General features: G+C 40.4%; 2 protein-coding genes across 3 annotated transcripts in view; one reads left to right on the forward strand and one right to left on the reverse strand.

The window, feature by feature from the left end:
• Window positions 1–23,349, forward strand: part of LOC306743000 (neurobeachin-like) — a gene marked incomplete at both ends in the record, with an annotated part of 186,063 nt that overhangs the window by 120,376 nt on the left and 42,338 nt on the right. For both annotated transcript variants that reach the window (XM_079225467.1, XM_079225468.1), the window contains 2 exons: window positions 5,160–5,306; window positions 10,925–11,061. In XM_079225467.1, coding sequence (XP_079081593.1) covers window positions 5,160–5,306; window positions 10,925–11,061 — 284 coding nt within the window. The remainder of the gene's footprint in view (window positions 1–5,159; window positions 5,307–10,924; window positions 11,062–23,349) is intronic.
• On the reverse strand, window positions 12,517–13,596 carry mab21l1 (mab-21-like 1; the record flags this gene model as incomplete). Its single annotated transcript, XM_079225469.1, has 1 exon — window positions 12,517–13,596. One exon carries the CDS (start codon window positions 13,594–13,596, stop codon window positions 12,517–12,519), a length of 1,080 nt encoding a protein of 359 aa, XP_079081595.1.

Consider the following 23,349-nt stretch of genomic DNA (forward strand, 5'->3'; position numbering starts at 1 on the left):
TTGTCGCTTATTTGACAGATGTCCTCAAGACAATGCTACAAATATCATATTAGTTCATCAGATCAGGAGACTATACTATTGAGCTATCAGTTTTGTCTCTGTTGTTTGACATTAATCCCTCCGTGGAGTTGACTGAAGCCCTGCTGACATGCAGTAGTTTTAATGAGCAGAATAATGTATAAACTTGTCAAGTGAAAGGGATCGCCTGCGGTCGGAAGGCCCTCTTGCTCTCCGTGAGAGGTGAGCTGCACTTTCAAGCTTTTTCCAGCAGGCTTTGATGTGGTTGCACAGCGGAGGTTTAGTTTTGAGTGAGAAGGATCTTTTGTTCTTTTTTAGAGCTTCAGTCGATTTCTTTGGCAGTTTTAATTTTAAATGTACTATGACAGTGTTTTTTTTAATTTTCATGAATATTCATTTTTAATTAGCATGATATTAAAGATAGGACCTGTCTTCAGCAGATAACCCTGGTGCAGAATCTCAGAGGTTGGATATCCATTAGTCATAACATCCCGACTTTGTTTCCTGGGCTTGACAGGGATTCTATTGAACTTTTTAGTGGGTTGCCGGCTGCATAAGCACCAGAGTAGAAAAACAAAGAGGCTTTTTGAGTTGGCCCTCGAGAGTCATTATTAAAGCTTTAAAATATGGGACTATTGGAGAACCAGTAGGTTGTCCAAATTGAATACACAGTTTCTGGTTTGACAGCAGGATATGACAATATACACTCAGCCACCATCTTGAGTTTGAAGAGGCCATACTTAAACTGTTGTGATCACAGTAAGCGTCAGTTTTACAAGCTCACTTTGGGGAAATAAAAGTTAGCAGGAACGTTTTTCTTTCTTTTTTTTCACTAAGAACATTTCAGCGAGTGGGCTGTGTCGTTTTTGACAGCAGAGTATTGCAAGAGTCTCAGAATCTTTTGTGTTTATTCTTTATAGAATGACATTACAAAATAAAAGATTCGTTGCCATTTTAGGAATTTGCTTAAAGAATTCATTGTTGTGTGGATTTCTAAGAGAGATTACTTGACTAATTATATGGCCAGTTGCCAATTCAAAATGGTTTTAAATCCACATTTTTTAATTTGACCTTTTTTGTAAAACTGCAATGCTTTCCTCGATTTCCCTTACTCCAATAAAAAAAATGTTTTATTTAACATTCTTCCCAAAAAATATTAAGAGGGCAAAAGTTGAAGTGAAACTTTTTTAAATCAAGTTGATTTATTGGCAAAACCAGTGTATTAAAAAAAAAAAAACTTTTAGTGCAATTTGTGTGTCCTTGTGTGTGAGAGCGTGTACATTCATGAACGCGTGTGATGGGAGGTTAAACTGCCTTAAACTCTGCCTCGTTGTCTATTAGCAGCATTGACAGCTTAGCCAGCACATTCTGTCTCTGCCCTGTAATAACCTGCCCTGTTAACAGCCAGCCTCGGCCCAGTATCAGAGTATATTGTTTGGTGATTGGAATTGGGCAAGCATGAAATGGAAGTCACGTTAATATTGATCCAAGTGTTTAACGGGGTGTTTTACCTCCCGGTGTCCTTGCTGTCTCATTTCAGGTGAGCCGCCTCTCTCAGAGCGGATTGCCCTGGGCAGAGAACTTTATAGCTCTTTAGAGGCACTAGTCTCGTGATGTGATATTAACCTTCTCCTCCTTTACAATCAAATATATTCAACTGTGACAAATGACACCCAAACATTTACTAACCTGCAAATACGAACATTTTAATGCAGCCTTTCTAACCTAATGCTCTGGTCCAGATGTGAGGATTACTAGTCACTGCTGTTAATGTTTTGATGGGGTGAAGATGAGGTTGTTTGTAACCTCTGGTAGCATACGCACTGCATATCCCAGGATATTGAATATAGATCACCCCCAAGAGGAAGCTTCTGCACCGTATAAACTCACCCTACATCAAAGCTCTATTGTTTACTTTTACAGTCTCAAAACACATTCTTTGCAAAACGAGTGGCTTGCATCACAGGAAGTATGAAGCTGTCACCCCCTCGTATATACCCCATTTCATCTTTCAGTGCAGAGTAAATAAAAGTGAAGAGACAGAGGGCAGAATTGCATCGCCCTACCGGTAATGCAATCCCATGGACTGGACTTTTTCTCTCCATGTGGAATGTGGAGCCTGTGGAGAGGATGCGTAGGAGGGCAGGATCTAAAACAGATAGAGTCCAGGAAACAGAGGAGATGTATTTAAAACATTCTAAAGAGCTCACGTTATATGGATGCGGGAAATGACTGCACAAAACACTGATGTTGATTAGAAGTTAGGTTTATACATAAGCTATGGAGCCGGGGCTTATCCTAATGCATGTTATCTACAGAGATCTGACAGAATGAGACATAGCACAGAATAGTTCCCGCAGAAGTCCAGACTTTTTTTTTTAAGTCTTTGTTTAGAAAGAGGTCGAGATAGCTGTGTGTCTTCAACTGTGTCCAAAATGTTGTTATTTTGTGTTTTTATTTATGGTCATATATTTGTGAACTCTTTGTGAACACTTGGCAACAGTCTTTTTAAAGGCCTTTCAACTCTTATCGATTCCATACTTGATAGTAAAACTACTGAACATTGAGTATCTGAGATAGACATAATCATTTTAGTTTTATATCCACTGTAACCCGTTGGAAACTTGATGTCAGCACTAATGCGTTCTCTCTGACTCCAGGATTAAACTCAAATTCTGAAAGACTCATTTGGTGCTTATTAAAGACCCAATCTTTGAAGATTACATGATTAAAGAAGTAAAGAATGTCACCCAACAGCATGTTTTTGATGTAAATATATGGGATGTGTGTGAAAAATTGTGCCACAACAAACAATTGGTAGACACAGAGGGAACTCAGGACCATGGATCCTTGTTGAACCCCAGTGATGAGGGCTCAGGGGCGTCCTCCATTGGTCACAGCTGGCAGGTCTTCATCAGCCTCCAATGGGGTCATGAAAGCTCTGAAATGCACTTTACTGAGTGTAATTAGTGCACTCTGAGGCAGTTTTAACTCAGTGATTGAACAAGTGGACCCATGAGACTGGTGATCGGAGGCTCCTCCTGGCACTGTTCCTGAAGGCCTTGAGAGCAGACATGAAATGAAACTTCTGTGATTTTCTTTTTTTTTTCCAGAGATGTGTAGAAGGCAACGGCAGTGGTTGTTGATGGACTGCTCACTTTGTAAGGTTAATTAGATAGATACTAGTTGGCATAGCATCATTGTGCAGTGACGCGATGGAAGGAAACTTTTTTTTTCCTTCTCTTTAAAATATAAATTTAGAAGAATTTCAGCTTCTCACACTGAATGTTTTAATCGGTCAGTATATGATAATGATATAAGTAATATCTACCCCAGCCTGCGCTTGTCCCTTGTTCTTTTTCTCTTTAGTTATATCAGATACTCAAAGGGCCATTCTCTTTGGTTTGCCATTTAGTGGTCAACAGTGAACACGTGAAAATATTTGTAATCCCGCTGCACAGCAAGTCCTTTAATAGTGACAAATAGCGGCCCTTCTCACAGCCGCACTTTTAATACACGAGTGTCTCCGAGTCAACGGGCTATCAGTCATGAGAAAATCACTTTTCATGTCAGCACATTTTCTCCTTCATGTCATAGCTCTTCATTTCTTGTTATTTATAACCATATTACATTGTCTGTGAGAACACAATTGCATTGTGGGTAAAGATGGTCGCCTCCCCCCACAATAGTTGATGTTGGTCATTTGCGTGTAGAAATCAGCCTCGTTTATTTGGTTTACTCAACCCCGCACAGACTTGCCAATCAGAACATCGGCCTGTCTGCTGAACTTTCCCTCATTTACTCGCAGCGTAATGATGGTTTACAGAATTACAGTTTTAAGTTTCAGCCTTTCTGCTTTGATCTCTGACCGCCAGCTGGCTTTTGCCTTTAACATTACACAGAATTTGTTTCCGAAACGCACAGACTTCTTCCCTCTGTCTGATGAAAGCACTCCAGATACGAGACAGAGCAGGAAGCAGACATTTTTTCTCGGTAGCAGTGTTGACAACAGTCAAATGTGACCTCTTCAAGACAAGGTGCATGTTCCTCAGGGGAGGGAAAGGCAAATTAAGAACTGTGCTGAAATGAAACATGTCAGACGGGTGTCAGCCAACTCCCCCTTTTTGGTGTGTTCCTTTCATACACACACATTTTTCCTCTGGTTATTTCCTGTATTGGACTTCAGAAAGACAAATCCTCATAAACGTTGCGAGCAGCCGTGTGGCAGGCACATGTTGGAGATGGGCAGAGTTAAGCTGATAAATGTGTTGCAAAACCGCTTTGTTTTGCAGGATGTATGAACACATCTTGTTCAATGAGCTTGCTCCACCATAGCTATATGATGAAGTCCTGGTGTAAGCAGACTCCTAATTGTGCTGTCTGTTCAGTCTCACTCCTTGTCAAGTCTCCAAAAGCGGCAAATGATATCTCTAATCGACTACGAGCTCAAGATGTATCCCCCGACTCAGCTGTTGGTCTTTCAAGATACAGACTGTGTTTCATTGTTGACCTTGTCTAAAAATAAAAGCTGAAACACCTCTGATGTTTAACCACGGGAAATGTATTCAGTGAACGAACGTGTACCCTGACATTCTTTCATATGCTATGGCAAGTACATTAGTGAGCATCTCATTTCAGGTTCATCCTGCACATATTATTTTTTCATTCAGAGGCTCTCCATGGTTTATATCTTTTTTATATATTTGACTATATGTTATGTATTTTAAGACTCTCTTGTTTGAACTTGGGGAAATGCAAAAACTTCATTAGAATAAACCTGTTAAGCTCATACTGTGGTTATCAGGAATGTGGTTATTTTTTTCTTATTTCTTCAAATGTAATCTAAAAACCCGTATGATTAGTTTAGCTCAGTTTTTTATGCTTATTTATTTTCTGATGATGCTGTTGCAATTTATCTTACTAAATATGTTATATGATTTTATATGTTGTTTTTTATGCATTACTAAAATGTACTGTATATTGTAAATTGTATTGCCTGGCCTTACATTTGAAGCAGGCTATTGCTCAGTCAGTGAGTGCAACAGTTAAACAGTTAAAGCATAGTGATGTATACCGATCTGAGCTTGAAAGGTCAGAGTGCAATATTTAGCCTATTTTCTTCCCCGCAATTCTTTTGACAGGCACAGAGGACGACGAGGTGGTCAAATCCAAGAAAGTCTTCCGCAGCCAGACTGTGACGAGCCCAAACCCCGAGACGGAGCTGATGCTGGAGGGAGACGAAGATGCCGTCAGCCTGCTGCAGGAGAAGGAGATGGACAACCTGGGTGGTAAGTCAGCACACCAGCACCTCCATTAACCCCAAGACTACATTAACTCAGCTGTAGCATCAGGCCTTTACTCGTATCTCTCTTCTTCCCTAATTGCTGGCATAGTTAAAGTGTACATGATTAATGTCAGTGACTCAAATAAAGTGTTTGGATAGTGTCTTTTAATCAGTGTAGTGTACTTACAACAGTACTACTGTAAGGGGGCACTTTGAGATATGTGGCTACTATTTAATATTCAAAATCTATTTGTCTAATGTACTTGAGGTTTGAGTTCACAGGTTGCTTCCTGCGGTTCACTATCAGTGTCGTTCTAGAGTCAAAGACTTTGTCTCTGTGTTCTAATCTGGACAGCGTTGCTTTGCTTTGACAGCGACATAATGTGTCCTTCTCTTTTTTGTTTTGGATCTTGTCAGCACGGTTCCTTCCTCGAGTGTTTATCTCCAGAGGCAAGTCTTGTACGGTTAAACTAACACCGGAAAGATGATCAATCCAAATATGTCACATTTAGAATTTCTCAAGCAATCAGTAATTAAAGTTGATGTGAACCACTGCTTGCTAATGCTGAACGTTACAGTGGCGTTGTCTAACCTTTCATGACCTAATATGTATCTTCACAGGTTGTGTGACACCATTCAAAATATATTCATATAGATTGAGTCATTGTGTTTAGTTTATGTTATTATACTGATATTATACTTACTTAAATACAAACAGATCATTATTAATCAATGTAAATTCTGCTGCGCCGAGGCTTCTGTATATCGATTACTAAACTTGAATAAGGCCACAGTAAAGTGTCACTTATTGCAATCGTAGTGATCCGCCCAAAGACACCTGCTAACATAACTCTTCTTACTCAATCTCTCGATGGTGCTGATGAAATATTATTAATTATAATAATAGCTATTGAGAGAAAATCTCATCCAATCAGATGCTGTATTTCATTACTCTACTGATTTAAATCCCTGTGTATTAATATCACTCAGACAATCAAACAAACGTGTGTCTTCACAAGTATTGCAACATAATCAATCAACAGATTCTCAAAAAATAAATTATTTTATTTCATTAAACTCTGTACAAATGTGTTTTTGCAGTAAATACAATCCCAATCTATTCCATGGAAAGTCTGAAATTACAGCAATACTCTTTCCTCATTGAAATTAATAAACTGTGTTATATTTTAACTGAACCAAGGAACTCCAAGAAGGAGTTAGCCAAGAAAACTGCTTTTGTGTATTTTCCATTCTGACATGATGTTAAGGGAGAGCAAACAACAACTTAATTATCCTAGTGTCAAACTAACCCTCATTCTCTCATACAGTTGACAATCATTTCCATAAATTATTTTCCATTTCAAGTAACTGCCAGGACTTTTTAAAAGGTAAGATATCCAGATTTGACTTTAGTTTTGAGTGTAGATCAAGAACACTGCCCCACAAACTCCTCAATAAGCCCAATCTTCACTTCACGTCTCATGCTAATAGTTGGTGTTTGAAAGAAGCAGACGCTTCTTAATGATGCAGGCTTTTTGTAGAATATAAACTAATACTCATCCCTGGCAGCCATTACCAATTCCAATAATAACTTCTTCTTTCAGTGACGACTGATAATAGGCAGTAAAGAAGTGACGGTTTCTCCTTTAATGGTGAGAAGTCTGGCCCATTGTTGTTGACAGCTGTTGTCACTGGATGTGGTTTTATTTTGGATTATTGGCTACTTCACACGATGTAAATGAACATTCACTGCTCCAAGACTGTGTCTATAGTACATTTTTAGCTCTAAGTCTGATGCGTTATGTATTTATTTTTGATGTTGCAGTAAAGTATGTTGAGATTTTGCTATTCTCAGAGAATTTACTATAATAGCTAGAAGTGAAGACATTTTAAGAGATTCTCGTTCTGGTAATTGCAATACTAATCTAATGTTATGGATTTTGTTACCAGGTTCTGCAAGTTAAATGATCCAGTCTACATATGTAGCAACTTGATGCTGTAAACTGTGTTTTAACTGAAGTGTCACAAGTTTGTTTGCATAACATTTTTACTGTTACCAAAATGTCTTTACTAATCCAGGAGGATCTGCGCTGCAACTGAAGCATGTATTAACAGTAACAAATATGAATGCATGTATCTAATGTGTTCATTCCATGCAGGCACAAATTGTGAGAGAAAGACTCATCGTCACTTAGCCCTGTATACATTACCCGGTTATCATGGCTTAGTACATGAGGCTCAGGCTGAACCAGGGCACTGCTGAGCAGTGAAATCCCCTCTAAGAATCGACAGATGAATCTCAGAGGAGGCCAACCCCTCCTCTTTGTCCCAGGCCAGCAGGCAGCCCAACACTCCATGCCCAATCGAAAGAGGAGAGCAGGGAAAGCTTGGGCTAAAATAAAAGCAGAATGTATCAATTCCGAGAACCAATAATGACCTTGTACAACAGAAATGCTGTGACTGAATATTTATGATACATGTATGATGTGTGCGCTTGTTTCAAATTCTGAACCAAATCTTGAAGATAGACGTCGACTTTTAGGAATAAGTGCTGGGATTTTAGAATGTATATGTATATTTTTTATGTTGAATCAAAGTTGAGTTCATGTTTTTACCAACAGGGGAGCTCCCTCACACTGTAAGATGTGGGTTGTGTTTATACCAGGAAGCACTGTCTGTGTTTGGCCTGTATCTAATCTCAGGCATGAACAGCCTTAATGAGAGATCTGGGACTAGATCCTTGTCAACAACAGGGCTCCTCCTGCCAGCCTTTGGGTCAGTGCCTGCTGCTGCTGCTGCCAAAGGGGCGGGGCCTGCACTCAAGGGCCCGAGCCGTCGTGGTTACTGAACCTATGATTAGTTTTGCTCCCCCATAGACATTGAAAATGCTGTCAGTGCTTGCACTTGCATTAAATTAGCCTTTCTCTATGCACATATACTGTCTCCAAAATGAGGTAACACAGAAACTTAAGATGAGCATGCGTGAGGAAAGCCGAGGAGAGACTGAGCCTCACGAGGCCTTTCTCATGTCAAACAAGTCTGTAGATGTTACTGTTATGCTGGCATACTGGAGCCATGTTAGCCCAAAGTGTGGTTTAGCAGCCACAACCATTTTGTTCTGTCTTAATTTAGCCTTTCTGAATCCATTTTAGTCCCCATTCACAATACTGAGCACTTGAGTGGTGACATGTTGATAAAAGGGCGAAAACCCAGCATAACATTTCTGAATGTGTAATCTCAGGAACAGAAGTGAGAGCAAACCGGGTGTTAGTTCACATTTGCCCCATGTTGAGTTTTTTTCGTATTCAATGATCTACAAGTCCTTTCTGCTTAAAAATGGAACCGTGATATCAAAAATAAAATGAACAACCCTGTGCATTTAATATGTTGTATTTAATATTGTTTTATTCTATGTGTATGGATGTATTTTTATATTGTGCTGCAGCCTTATTAAATAGTCTGTAGACCAGATTTTCTAAAGCTTTTACATTTAATGTTGTTGAAAGACAAATGCTTGGTTTGAAAACGGGAAAAAGAGGCCATCACTTCAGTGACTCAAATGAACAACAAGGCACTGTGCCTCAGATACTCAGCATAATGACTGCAGCTGTGTGTGTGTGTGTGTGTGTGTGTGTGTGTGTGTGTGTGTGTGTGTGTGTGTGTGTGTGTGTGTGTGTGTGTGTGTGTGTGTGTGCGCGTGTGCGTGTGCGTGTGCATGCATCTACTGTACAGTAAGTCAGCATGCATGTTTGAAAGTGAATGATGGTGCTCAGGTGTGCAAGTAACCCACTTCCACTTGTATTGCTCTCATTATGTAAAATATAAAGGCTCTCTTTCTCAAACACTGCAGTCCAGCAGATGGACTGTGGGTGATATTATACCCATCTTTTCAGCACTTCTCCCAAACTCCCACTACACCACCTCATTAAATTGGCCTGTCATTTGATAAATATTTGTGTTTCCTTTAAAAGAAATACTCACGTGTTAGCCTATATACACCACTCATCCTGTGTAAGTTGCCCTTAATTTTGTTATTCTCGTGTAAACATTTTAATGCCATATAGCCTAATTATGGAAAGATCCCAGAGGGATTACTGCCTAATCCTCTTCCTCCCCATGAGCAATGGATGCTGTGGCTTAATGCTCCAGGCTGGTGTCTTACTCTCTTTGTAGCCCTTTAGGGCCGCAATACAATACATCAGCCCTAGAAGTGTTATTTTTAGTAAGAGGTGAATGGGCATGTAATGTAAAGGCTTAAGTGAAAATAAAGACAATCTCCTCAATTGGCAGAAATAATCTGTAACAGCAATGTTAGTTTTACTTTTTAACGGCTTGCAATACAATATTGTCAGCGTGTATACTTGTTTCTTCTTTTGTAAATGGACAACACTAAACGTTATTTGAAATGCAGTAAACCAAAGAAAACTCAAAAAGTAACGCAAGTATTTGCTCTTCGTATGGAGCGTGTGAGCAACGTGTAGCGCCTTGCCGATAGCATCAGCAGATAGGATCCCCGTTAATGGACCCGAGCAACGCCGAGAAGAAGCCCAGAGAGGGCGGTCTGACTGCGCAGCCTGCAAGAGCGATGGAGGGGCGCTCTGGGAGTTGAGACCGAAATCCACTTGTATTCCTGTAACACTATCGGCTATAATTGGCTGAAGAAAGCAGATTAAGATTGATGAGACATTAAAGTGGCTCTTTGGAGTTTAAGGGATCGATAAATATCCTGATTTCGAGAGCTTTCGTTTGAGAGCAGACAAATCACTGTAACGGTGCGCCACAGCGACACTGATCTGAGAACATGGAGGATGAGCAGAGGAAGACGGAGCGCGGGGGAGGGGGGCTGGAATAAAGACGTGATCACTATCAGCTGGGGTCACATCCCGCTTTACGATTCTGGACAAGTAGTTTGATTGTTTTCCTACATGTCTTCATCTCTATGTGGGTGATTAGCGAGTAAAACAGCTGCATTATTTAAAACAAATATTTTCAGAATCCAGTTATAAGTTTCTCCTTTTAAAGCTGAATATCAATTTTGTAAATTCATATTTAGGAACTGCACTGCAAATGCATTTTTGTGATATTACCATGCGAATGTACAATGAGGAATGGTTTTATTTTATTTAACTTCATGAAAATGTTTTCTCTTGTTACCGGTTGTTGTTTGCGTTTTGATCCGATCCTGTCAGGAATCCCTTTATTGTATCAGTGCATCACAGGTACACAAACGGGTACACATACTATGTAGATCTATGTATAGGCCTGTTAAACCACTAGCTATTATGCGCATATAAGGGCATCATGTGCGTTATAACAAAAATGTGTTCACACGCCGTTGTTTTGTGGCGCGATGAATAACACAAGCTATACAAATTAAGACTTTCACGGAGCTCTCATGTGAATTATATTTGAATAAACTACATGAATACATGTATTAATTCCCTAATGTTTACAAGGGCGTTGTGTATCGAAAGTGTGATGCAAACAGGCCGCTGGTGTGATGGTATCGCATTGATCGCCATGATTACCTTCAGCCTCGCGTAATTCAACATAAATATTATCTTTTATTTTATTTGGTGCATGGTACTGATTCCTTGTGTGGCTGCCCCCTCCACTCTGCAGGCCCAGTGGTCCTGAGCAGCCCGGCCCAGCTCGTTGCCCCCGTCCTGGTGGCCCGGGGGACTCTGTCCATCACCACCACTGAAATCTACTTCGAGGTGGACGAGGATGACCCCGCCTTCAAAAGGGTCGACTCAAAGGTAAGTAAGCCGCAAGCAAGTGTGCAGGCCAAGTTTAAAGCGGACAGTTTTAGCTTCCGACATGTTTCACTCTTGTTGTTGTTTTCCCCTTATTTACACTGGAACTGGGCGTCATGTACTACATATTTATTATATTTTAAATACAGACTTCGAACAGAAAGGCGCGGATGCGACTCGCCGCTGTGGCGTGCTTTTTTATTAAACGGGGTGTTGTGCCCATAATGTGGTTGTAAATGCCGATTTATACTCTTATACTTAAATTTGCTGCATTTTGCATTTCAAAATATATCATGAGATGAGTATTAAGGCCTCCTCGTCGCGCAGGTTCGACCATCAAGCTGTGGTGATGGTGTACATCCACGATTTAATATATATTTCTCAGCAGCTGCACATTTGTTTAACTTGTTGAAGATGGAAATTATCCCTTCCTATTTCCCTTTTTAGGTTTCAAACGCATCTACTTAAGGGTCCCCGAAATTAAAGATCCCATAATATTATGATTGCTTGGTAGTAGGCCTACTGTCAAAAACACATTTGAGAAAACCATAATGGGACACAAATATAAAACAGCTCGTTTTATTAGCTCTTTAAATTAGATCAAAGACAGAAAAAAAACAGATCACAGATGTTATAATCCAGTGTATTTCAAGTGCATTTTTTTTTCAATTAAACTGTAATATATATATATATATATCTACTATATATATATATGTTATCATTTTCATTTTTTTAGCATGTAGGCCTAAGCATGGTAGAGATAAACAACAACCAAACATGTTCGAGTACTTTAAATAATAATTCAAGTAAATTGATGGAATGTTTTCAATGTAGCAAATGTTGTACACCTATCAAAATGTAAACTTTCAAAAAAATTAGACAATGTCCATTGAAACAGATGAATCAGACTACGACTGATGCAAGTATAAATTAATAACGTATCTACCAGATAAAGAAAAAGTTCAGAAGTAGATTTAAACAGGTGGATCCTATTTACGTGTCACAGAACAACATTCACAATTTTCAGACCACTTGAATCACAATCTATGAATGTATTTACAGTATAAAATGTACAGATGCGTGTTAGTATTATTATTATTATTATTTTCAAAGTTTGTCACGGGGCTTTATTTTAAAGCATTTAAGGAAATGTAGAATTTAGGCAACCATGTGGCACGGAGAGAAAATAAACCACTGTGGAGGTGGCCTCCTGGATTAGTGGTCGCCAATAACTTAAATTTGCTCCTAAATATTGACATCGGGGGAAATGGCAAAAACAACTGTCATAAAAAACATCTCGAAACTGGCTCGGCCAAATCATACCAGAGGACAGTCACATTTCACAAGCCTTTGCAAATTGGTTGGCAATATTTTTCTGTCCGTTTATTAATAAGAGCTCGTTAGGCCTCTTTACCACAATGTTCTAAGACGAGGTGAACTAACACTTTTTGTTTTACCTCAGAGTTTCTCCAAGCTTTTGGGGTTGGTCAGTATTTCTCTTGCCAGTCGCCAAGTCTGTTTGGCTGCATTCTCTAGAGAAGAGTGAGGCTTTCCTTGAAACAGGTCTAAAGTAGGCAGGAAATAATGCGGGCACCTTCTGCACTGCAAACATGAAATGAGCTGCAATAGTATCCCGTTCAGGCGGTCGCCGAGGCAGTTCTCATCCCAGTCTGACTCCCGGGGATGCTTCTCGCACTCGTAGGAAACCAAAGTTTTCATGTGGTAGTTGTTCAGAGGCGTTCCGGGCAGTTCGAGGTGGCGGTCGCGTAACGTTTTGAGGACCGATAAGCATTTCTTCCGGCATCCACCCAGGATGAGCCGGTTCTCGGCCTCGCCGAACTGCAAGACCCAGGCGTCGCTCTCCGCTGAGCTCTGCTTGCCGTTCAGGGAGTAGCACTCTTTGGATAAAAGATTGAAACCTTCCGCCTTGACTTCTGCCACTCGGTTAGGTCCCGGCCAGGGGATGTGAGGGAGAGGCCAGTGCGCGGCGCTTCGCGGCCAGATCCCAGTGCACTTGAAAGCCGGCGTGATTTGCACCACATATCTGTCTCTAATGCGCAACCTCACCTCACTTGTGTCAGCGATCATTTTGATAACATCTCTGTAGCTGCATTTATCCACTGCCTGCGCCACCAGCGTCTGAAATCTCGAACGGATCTTGCGAGCCGAGAGGTAACCGGAGGCTGTTATGAACTCAACCCAGAGAGACATGCTTCTCTTGCGGCCGTCGCTGAGCTTGAGCACGGCGCAGCCCGGGAGAGATCCGTCATCCACGAAGTTGAATACTCCCATCTGATTCAGATAGAGCACAACCTCGAACTCGTTGGGTGAAATTACCTCCAGTCCCTCGAAACGATTATCCATCTCGCTGAGGGAGCTGATGAAGCGGGGCTCCTGCACCTCGACCTCCTTCAGGACATCCGACACCACCTTGCACACCTCCCGGATGGACTTGGAGATGGCAGCTTTTCGAGACTGGCATTTTTCGTTGTAGTATTTGTTGAGGTGATACACCAACTTTGCCTGGGCGGCTATCATATTTGGGCAGAGATCCGGGTTGTACACCGGAGTCTCGCAGTAAGCCGAAGGATCCAACGCGGCTGTTTGTACGGGAGCCAATTTAAGAGAAGAAAAAACCTATTTAAAAAAGAAAAAAAAGGCTATTTATAAGTCAACTATTTGAAGCTGTGCTCAGAGCACATGCGGTATAATCATATCACAACATTCACAGCTGTTGTACCGCAAACTGCATTGAAGTGCACGATGCAAGTCCTCGAATCTATCAGGATGAGCTGCTTAAAAGTCCATTTCCACCTTGTGGTTCAGTAGCCCGACAAATACCTTTTGGTTTTTCTCTGATCACTGTGCCAGTTCGGAGTCCGCGTAATTGCGCAGAGTAGAGTGTTCCCTCTAGACGCAGACGTCCGGTGTTGCTGTGTTTTACAACAGGAGACACACACACTCTTTATTATAAGGGAGGAGTTGAAACCAAGATGTCCAATCGCTGTCTGATGCGTCACCGCTTTCCAGTTTATCGAAAACAAATTCATCCCCGGGTGCTATACGAGTAAAAAGTACAGGTAGTAGTATATTATATCGAGGAGCGGAAGTACACCTATACGTATTTGGAGAGAAGGAAAAAAAACTGCAATTTCACTGCGTTACGTTGCTTTCCTTGGACTCTATCTGCTGCGTTTAAGTTCGCTATATTGAATCATGTATGAAACAGTAGGTGGATTTAGAACTGTTTAGTATTTATGTGTTTAGGTGATAAAACTTAAATTTAGCCATATTATTTAAATATGATCTTTTCTTTCAGTGGACCGGATCTCTCTTCTTCTAAGGCGCATCAGATAAATACAGACTAGAATGGAATAGTTGTTTAATTTATTTATTTATTTTTTTTATCAAAAATGGAATTGTAATTTATGAATTGATTTTGTCTAATTTGTGCGTTTTGTTTTTGAAGCCATGTGTTATATAAAAAAAAGTATGACTTTTTTTAATAAGACCTTTCAGGATAAATTCAATTAACCGAACACTCTGGGATCAGGCTTATTTCTGAGCGACGAACAAATTATCGTGCTATTTACATTTAGCATTGTGATTATATTTGACACGTTCATTATCTTGGCTGCATACGAGTTTATATCTCGAGTTTACATTTCGACCTTATTTTATAATGCAGATTGTTTTGCTCGTTTATTGTGCGGCAACAGCTTGTAGTGTGTTGTGCAACAATCCCACGTGGTCATTTAATTAATTAATGTATATTGTAATGTACATTACAATAAAACATTTTTTCTTAAAATATAAATCTAATTATTTCATTGCTCAAAATAAAAAGCACATTAATCAATATACTGATTAACGTTATATTGCAATTTGTGTCAATCTGCCAAAATAACTATATATATATATATTTTTTACAATTGTTAGATTACATTGAAAATGTTTGTAATGTTGAATTTGTTATTGTTTTTGTTTTCACATATGTCCACCATCAACATTCAATATTATATTTAGCTGAATAATATGCATTGATATTCTACAACCTGTTATTGGTTATTATATATTTTTCTTCAACAACAAGTTAAAGATAGAAGCAACAAAACAGCACGAAGAACCAAGTTTGAATGTTAAAATACAAGAAAAAACAAGATACAAAAGCATTGATTGCTTATAAATCTAACAATTAAGATCAACAAGGCTGACCATTTTATATAAAGTCACATGATGTGTTAGTGTGATGTTTTTAGGTGCAGCTATGTTGGTCTGATATAGGCAGTGATTCACAATAAAGGGATCTTGCATGCACACTAAACCCTCTCTGGCTCTCATCATTGCACTGGCACTCCATCTCACAAGGTACAGTGCATGCTTTGAAGAGGACTTCAAAAAGATAATGCTGCACGGATCAGATAAGGAACACAAAGGCATTTACACCCATCTCTGCTCTAGTCAGAACTGCATACGACCAGACATTATGAGGGCAAACCGGCACTCGTCAGCTCTGACTCACTCCATGGATGCGGCTGAGCAGGAGGTGGCGTGTGTGGGAAGGACCCTGATAGATAGGTGACTCCCATTATCATCACAGCCTGTCACGGACACACTGCCAGTAGCCAGTGATAATTCCACACTGTTACCAGGCAGACGATACAAATATGGAGTAGCATCTTTTTTCATCTTTTCTTTTTACAACTCTATTCATGAGACATGATAGAGGTCTATATTAAGGTTCATTCTGAGATTAAATCATTATATTTTGTCCATACTTTTGACAGTAATCATATTCAGGTCTGAATAAATTTAACAACCAAACAATGTCAATTTATATATGTGAGTGTGTATGTGTGTGTATATATATGTATATGTATATGTATATGTAATGTATACATTCTGGAGGCCACATAATGGAGGGTTTTCATGTGGTGAGAGGTAGCTCAAAGCCTCGTGCCCTCTCAGGCTTTGATAGTCTTTCCTCTCACTTCACTGTCTCCCACTGTCTGTGGCCCAGCAGGTACTTGCCTTTTATTGAAACCAGACTAGCCTCACTTTCCAGGCTATCTTGCCAAAGATGCCTCCGAATCAACTTCCACCTCTTGAGTTTGTGCTCCGGCCTTTGGTCATATGTATGCGGGATAGAAGGGGGGATTTTCATTGTGATGATCACCTCTTAATCTAAAGCATGTGGCTGCACAGATCTCACAGTAACTCAACCTGCTCTGCAGTCACAAGACGCCAGCAGTTGTCAGGTCTAGCCGAAGACAATTGAATCTTCTTAGCCATATCTTTACCATTACAACATTGCAAGCTTTGTTGCTTCATTCGCTATCCCGCTAGGCTATAGGAGGCCCTCCAGTGTGATATATGGGGCTGTGATTCCAGCACAGGCCTATTTCTGACCCGGCAAAATGCATGCACGATTGTGTAAATCAATACAATGACTTCTACTTCCCCTAATTTTGCACGAGCATGTGACCCTGTTTCCAAGGCCTCTTTGTTTCCAGAGCATGCCTCTACACTTATTCATTTTTTCCCTCCTCCATTTTTCTTTTTCCTTTCTTCTAGCAAGACTGATCGTCCTGTTAACATGGCCGGGCATTAGGTCAATGGTGCTTGTCTGATGGCTGAAATTGCCCTTTGATGACACCACTCATGCTTTGAGTGACTTGAAATGATATTCTACTGATTGTACCCAAAGTCATTAAATGTATGTTGCTTTATTCCACATTTCATCCTCAAGGCTTTATGCAGTATTTATACACGCAAATTAGTAAACACATTCAACTAACACATGTGTTCATGTACAAATGTGTAAAAATGTATAAAACCGTATGTAGCCTTAAGAATTAAAGGAAAATGTTGAAGTGACTCTCCAGAGGGAAAATGAAAAACTCATACTTTACAAACATAAATGTTTATTGGCTATTTTGTCCAACACTATCCTCTTTGACTCTGTTTTTATCCATATTTTATAAACAAAAGGTTTTACCGCAACAATTATGCTGTTTTAAGTTTCAATTTTCTGTATTACTTTACGACTACAAAATCAATGGCAATGTAATTATACCATTTAACCCATTTTAAGCTGGATCAAGACCTTTATGACCAACAATCCTCTGACTGGTATCATAATTATGGATGGCATTTTATGATTTTAATAATCCTATTACACGAGAACAAATAAGGTCTGCCATATGCTTTTTCATTTAATTTCTGGGGTCATTTAGTTTTGAAAAAGAGACTCTCAAGCCATATTCCATACAAAGGGAGTTTGCCAGCTAGCTCCCAAGCTAATATGCAGATTAGTCAAAGTGGACTTAATAGGATGACATATTTCTATATAAATCAGATTAAAAGCAGTGACACTTCATAGAAGTTACATCAACACTGGCTCTCAAACTGTGAGAAATAATATACTTTAATCTCATGGGAGATAGCCTCTCATGTTGACATATTTCCTATAATTTTGTTTGTCACAAAATGAAATTGTCATTGGGATTTTTTATTAACAGGACATTATTATTCCAAGCAATATGGTCTCTCTGTAGGACGCCAGTTAATTGTTGGGCCCGAAGCCTCAGCGAGGACCCCCTTTGGATTGTGTCCATTCATTTGTTTTATTATCTGCTGTGTATTAGTAGCCTCCTTTGGAGAAGTCAGGAAGCTGGACTACATGGCCAGGGGCTCTCAGAGACCCTCAGTGATCACCTCAACAGGCTCTGTTCACTATGGACATTATCCACTATGGCACACACACGGAAAACATCAAACCTATCAACATGATGGGAATTCTGAGAAGACGGAGAGGTAGAAAAAAGTGTAAATTATGAAATTTAATTGATTGTCTCAGCTTCATTTGGCCCCTCACCCCTCCCCTCTGCAATATGGTACGCTTGTCAGCCTTCGTGATAAATTACATGCATGTATTTGCATGAATTTAGCACGAATCCAAGTCTGTTTTGTTTGCCAAAATAACGACCCAGAAAATGTCTGGTTTGCTTCACAAAAGAAAAATAGTTTACATTTTGTTCAGTGCACTTTCTTTGTGCACAGGTCTGCAGTCGAGTGCTGGTACAGTGTTCTCCAGTGGTTTTATAAGCACACAGTTTAGCATTTTGTTTTGTTGTACGTGACAAGATGAACAACGGATGTGTTGGAAACTGGGGCAGGATTGCGGCTGGTATTACTTTATTCAGCATTTTTTCCCAGTTTTTTGCAAATTGGTAGGGCTTGGATTGTTAAAGAATTGACTAGTTTATTTGTAAACATGCAGTTATTTTTCATTTCTTTTTATTCATCAAAGAAAACCCCTCTGCCCGACTTCCATCTTGTCTGTCGTAAAAGGAAACCATTCACCAGCAGCAGTGTGATTAATCTTAATGTCTGCGAGATGTCTGCCATCTAAAGGTTGGCGCTGTAATCATCTGCCCACTGACCCCATGATGCTCATCTACAGTCCTCCTTGCAGCCTCTGTGTCTTATACGTAATTTCAAATCTCAGATTAACTGAATACAGTTCTCTCCCACATATCATGTGATCTCAGAGTAGGAGTACATTGAAGCACAAAACAGAGTGGAAGAATCGGTGGCATATTCTAGGTTTGGGACTGTTGGTAATCAAATACTGCTGGTGAGTCCTGTGATAAAATTAGGCAATGTTGCCTAAATAAGGGATGAAGGGTTCATAATTGCCAGTCCTAGAGATCTGAAGTGCCGGGTGCCAACTGTCAGAGCAAGGCTAATGATGACAAATGTCCCTCTATGCAGATTGCTGCAGCAGCACGGGTGTGCAGCTGAGAAAGAACAAGCAAAGAGAAATGCATAGGACCTAATAAGAGAAAGCATGTGTGCATATATTTAATGACCTACATGGAAGCAAACCTCCCAAACTGATGGGCTGCCTTTGAAAGTATAAAGCTTGATGCTGCTACCATAAAATGGAGGAGTCCCCTCCAGTACCTGTAACTGATGTTAATAATCCATTGTCTCTATGATTGCAAATAATCATTACTATTGCATGCTTAAACTGATGCCGTGAACAAAAATATAAACTATAATTACCCACACATTTGCTTGCGAGCTTGTCAAGATGATTTAACAAAGAAAATGTGTCATGTTAGGAAAGTTAGCTCTAATTTCAGCTAAACAATCCATCAACTCTAGTGTAAGCAAGGATCAGCATCGTCCTTGTGTGTAGTTTTCTTCCTTCGCTCTACTTGTGCAAGATGGCAAAGTTTTGTAAAAAGAGAAATGGCCTGTTACTCTGTGGCTCATGTACAAATAAACAGGCTGTTTCTGGTTAACATAGCTAAACTGTTGTTGGTTAACATAGCTTTAAAAAAAAGTTGTGTTTCTTTAAAGTGTGCTTGATTTTAACCTCTTTGTAGCAGAGAGCCATAAATCTGATTTCTCTTACTGTGACGTAAGGCCCACGCTAATAAAAGAGCAAACCCAGAGTGTTGCATGGCCAGATTTCCCCAATTTGTTGCATGAATGGCTTTTGAAAGGGGTCCCTCTTTGTACAAAGGGAGTCTCGTCTTTGTTTGGTTTCGCCCCATCTGTGTCATCTGGTGGTCTGTGCAAGAGGGTGGTGTCTCGGGGTGCTCCCCAGCGGCGATGCCAGTTGTTTTATAGACTCGCCGGAGTGGTGCTGGGAGTTCATAAGTTGGCTGGCCCATTGTGTGCTGAGCCCAGCTGACACGTGTGAATTGACTCCAGCATATTGACAGATCATTTCCATTAATGAATCGGAGGAGTCTGCCTTGTTTCACTCGGTGATTTATGCCCTTGCTTTATCATCCTCTGAGCTCAGGGTTAACTAACAACCCCCCGAATGACTGAACTACAAATTACTAGATGAAGCGTGTTTGCTTTTTTCAGTAGTTGTGTGCATGCATGGATAGATATACTCCTAAGTGATATTCATGTGTTTTATATCTTAGATTTCAATTTGAATCAAGGGAATTTATTTATGTTGCCCAGAATGACAAGTTTGTTGCGGATTTTACAATGTGTTCAATGTATAACATTCTCTATCCGTAGACTCTCTTTGAATCCTCTTAGCTCTGATAATTACATCTAATATAATATCATATTGGTTAAACCATCATCTATAATTGTTTCTGAATGTAATTCAGAACATTAAAACTGCCCACGATGAATAACTAAGTGATATACAGTCGGTTATTAACAAACCACCTTTAGACAACTAAGTTTACGTTTACCAAAGAACTGTGTTGTTTTCGGGATGGATGGCCGCCCTCGCCGCTGTTTCTTGATTTGATATTGAGCGGCTTTTGTTTGTAACCGCTGGTGTCTCATCAGCTCGGCCCTGATCCTCCATGGCGACCATCCAGATTGTTCAAAGCAACAGCCACACACTGCTGATGGCGCTGGCCTCAGCCTGGCCTGTCACCCCCACACTGCTGCCACATGGAAGGCACATTTGCTCGCCACCATTTTATGCTGCTGTCACCCTCCCTTCAAGAGCGAGGGGAAAGAGGGGAGGTGAAAAGGAAAGGAGGGAGAGAGGGAGGCTCACCCTGAGCGGATGCTAGACAAAGATGGCAGCAGAGACATTTTGTCTACTTTCATTAGTTCTGGTGGGGGTGAGCTGTGCTGAATATTAGCCTGTAACTGGCAAAGCCACACATTGTGAAGCACAGACGGAGAGCATGTCACAATCAAATCTACCCCGCTTCATTTCCATCTTCCTCGCTGAAAAAGTGGGACATATGGGGCAGGATGCCAATTGCTTATTTTATATGGTAATTAACATCCCTCAAACCATGTTATGTGGTAGGTGTGTCAACCGTGACAAAGTTTATCACATACATTTACATATATATATATATATATATATATATATATATATATATATATATATATATATATATATATATATATATATATATATTCCCAGTAAGGTAAGATATTTTCAGATCCTAACGGACTTTAAAGGCTTACGTGCAGTATGTCATTAAGAAATGAATGAACTTTACTGGCCTTCACTCATGTGTAATAGTTTTGTTGCGACAGTGTCACATTCAGCTAAACCCAGAACCATCCTAAATCAGTGCTGTCATTTTCTTGAGTATCTCCTATCTGGTGTATGTCAGCTTAAATTGGGACCCTACCTAAACCCATCCACACAGTGTGTGTGTGTGTGTGTGTGTGTGTGTGTGTGTGTGTGAGAGAGAGAGAGAGAGAGAGAGAGAGAGAGAGCGCTAATGCATGTGAGTGAAGGACAGTTGGGTATGTGATGTGTTTTTTCATACATGTGATGAACTTGATTGTTAGATTGTTTGCTGTTGTTGTGATCAGCATGACATAATCATATTTACCACTCCAACACTCCTTTTTGGAGGTCTGCCAAAACTCTATGCTTGATCTGGTTTCCTCTTCTCCAGCCTGCATCTGATTCTTTTGTTAACTAAATAACAACATTCACCCAGCAAGTCCCAGATTGTTTGCAACCCGCAGTGTGTGTGAGTGTGTGGAGATGTATCTGAATGTTGTTTTGTCCTGCTGGGCTTTCATCTGTTGGACTCATTATAGTAGTCATCTCACTGGGCTGTAAAGAAGCTCAGGAGACGGGCTCCCCATGAAAGAGTCATGACGGACGAAGAAGTGCTGATGTGCTGTTTCTGCCTCTAGGCTTTCACCTGCTCAGGAACAGCCCCAAGGCGGAAAGAACCAGGCCACTCAGACACCGCTAAAGTCAGACTGTGTTAGTGGTGCTTACTGGAATTGATGGGGAAATGAAAAGTTTAGTTAACTAATTAACAAGTGAATTTTCTGAATCTCTTTTTAATGACGAAAACAAGTCAAAAATGTGGATGAAGGCACCAAAAAGATGGATAAAGTCGTGCCGTTCTACCCTGTTGAATTTCAAATGATTTTATTAGAGTGTCAATTCTGTGGTCTTGGCAGGGCTTGGGAGGCGTCTGAGTGCGGGAGAAGGGTGAGAGCATGTCGGCTGTTGACACCATCTAACGAAGGGAGGATTAGGAGTTTACAGAGGCAGTAATATGATAGGTCAAAAAGAGGAGGCACTCCTCCACAGCACTTGGCTCTGTAATGAATGATTGACTGGAAAAGGAGAAGCTGCCACTCGCTGGCTGAGTGCTCATCTTGACGCCTGCCGCACCGCTCCACAGCTCCCCTTGATCACGTTTCGCTGCTCCCTTCTCATCTAAGGCACCAGTCTGCAGGGAAAAGCTGCTTTCCCTCTTATTTTTCCTCCTAATTTACACATTTAAGACATTTTTGTTTGCTTATTTGCAATTCCTTTTTTTTGTCAGTGAGCCTCTCTCTCAGTCCTACTCCCAGTACAGTCCTGAAACTAGACCCCCACCACACACACACACACACACACACACACACACACACACACACACACACACACACACACACACACACACACACACACACACACACACTTACAACCTTCCCTTTCTCTTCTGTTTGCCTTGAGGCAATGAACTAATTTCAGGTTCCATAATTGCGGTGTGTTGTACACCTGTCTACTATTAATTCTCCCCTGTCTCTCATTCTCTTTCTTAATGAGATATTATTATAATTATTGTCATTATGCTATTTTCTGTAATAAACTTGATGGATGTTGTTGCTATGGCACTATTTATTATTTATAATTGGTGTAAGTGTTTAGAGAACTTCTGGATTCAGGCTCTAGTCTGAGACTGTTATAAGTGAACTCGGCCCCTCATTCACTCATCAGCTGACCTCAGAGTTCCCGCTTGGTGCAGAGTTGGTCTTGGATATGGAGAAGAGAGCTGAGCAGCCTGGTCACCACTGAATAGGGCCCTGCTTGTAGCCATTTTAAGACCATTACAACAGTGAAAGGCTACACAATGGCAAGGGCTGGGCTTTGTTTCAGCCTGTCACTTGCCCCCTGTGAAAATCAAATAGTCTTTGCCTTTGAAAAGGTGAAAAAGGTTTTGCCTATACTCCCATTTTTGGAAAATGGTTGTTTTGAAAAGGGAAAAAAAAGTTTTCAGTGACTTGATTTTCAATGTTATTGTTGGAGAGGCAAACTACTGGAAGGAATGCTGAAGAAAATCTCAGCTGAATGAACAATGTTGAATATTTTTTCTTAGCTGCTCTCAATCCAATTAGGAGTTTAATAAGGGTCATGCATAGGGACTTCACGCTGCATGTTGGTTTCTTTTGGATGCCTTTGGGGAGTAGGAAGGGGCTGAAGCTGGATACGGCCTGACTGAAGGCTGGTCCCTTTAATGTGTAGTGAGGGGTCTTGTGCCC

Source organism: Taurulus bubalis (assembly GCF_910589615.1).
Source record: "Taurulus bubalis genome assembly, chromosome: 10".
In the NCBI taxonomy this organism is placed as follows: Eukaryota; Metazoa; Chordata; class Actinopteri; order Perciformes; family Cottidae; genus Taurulus; species Taurulus bubalis.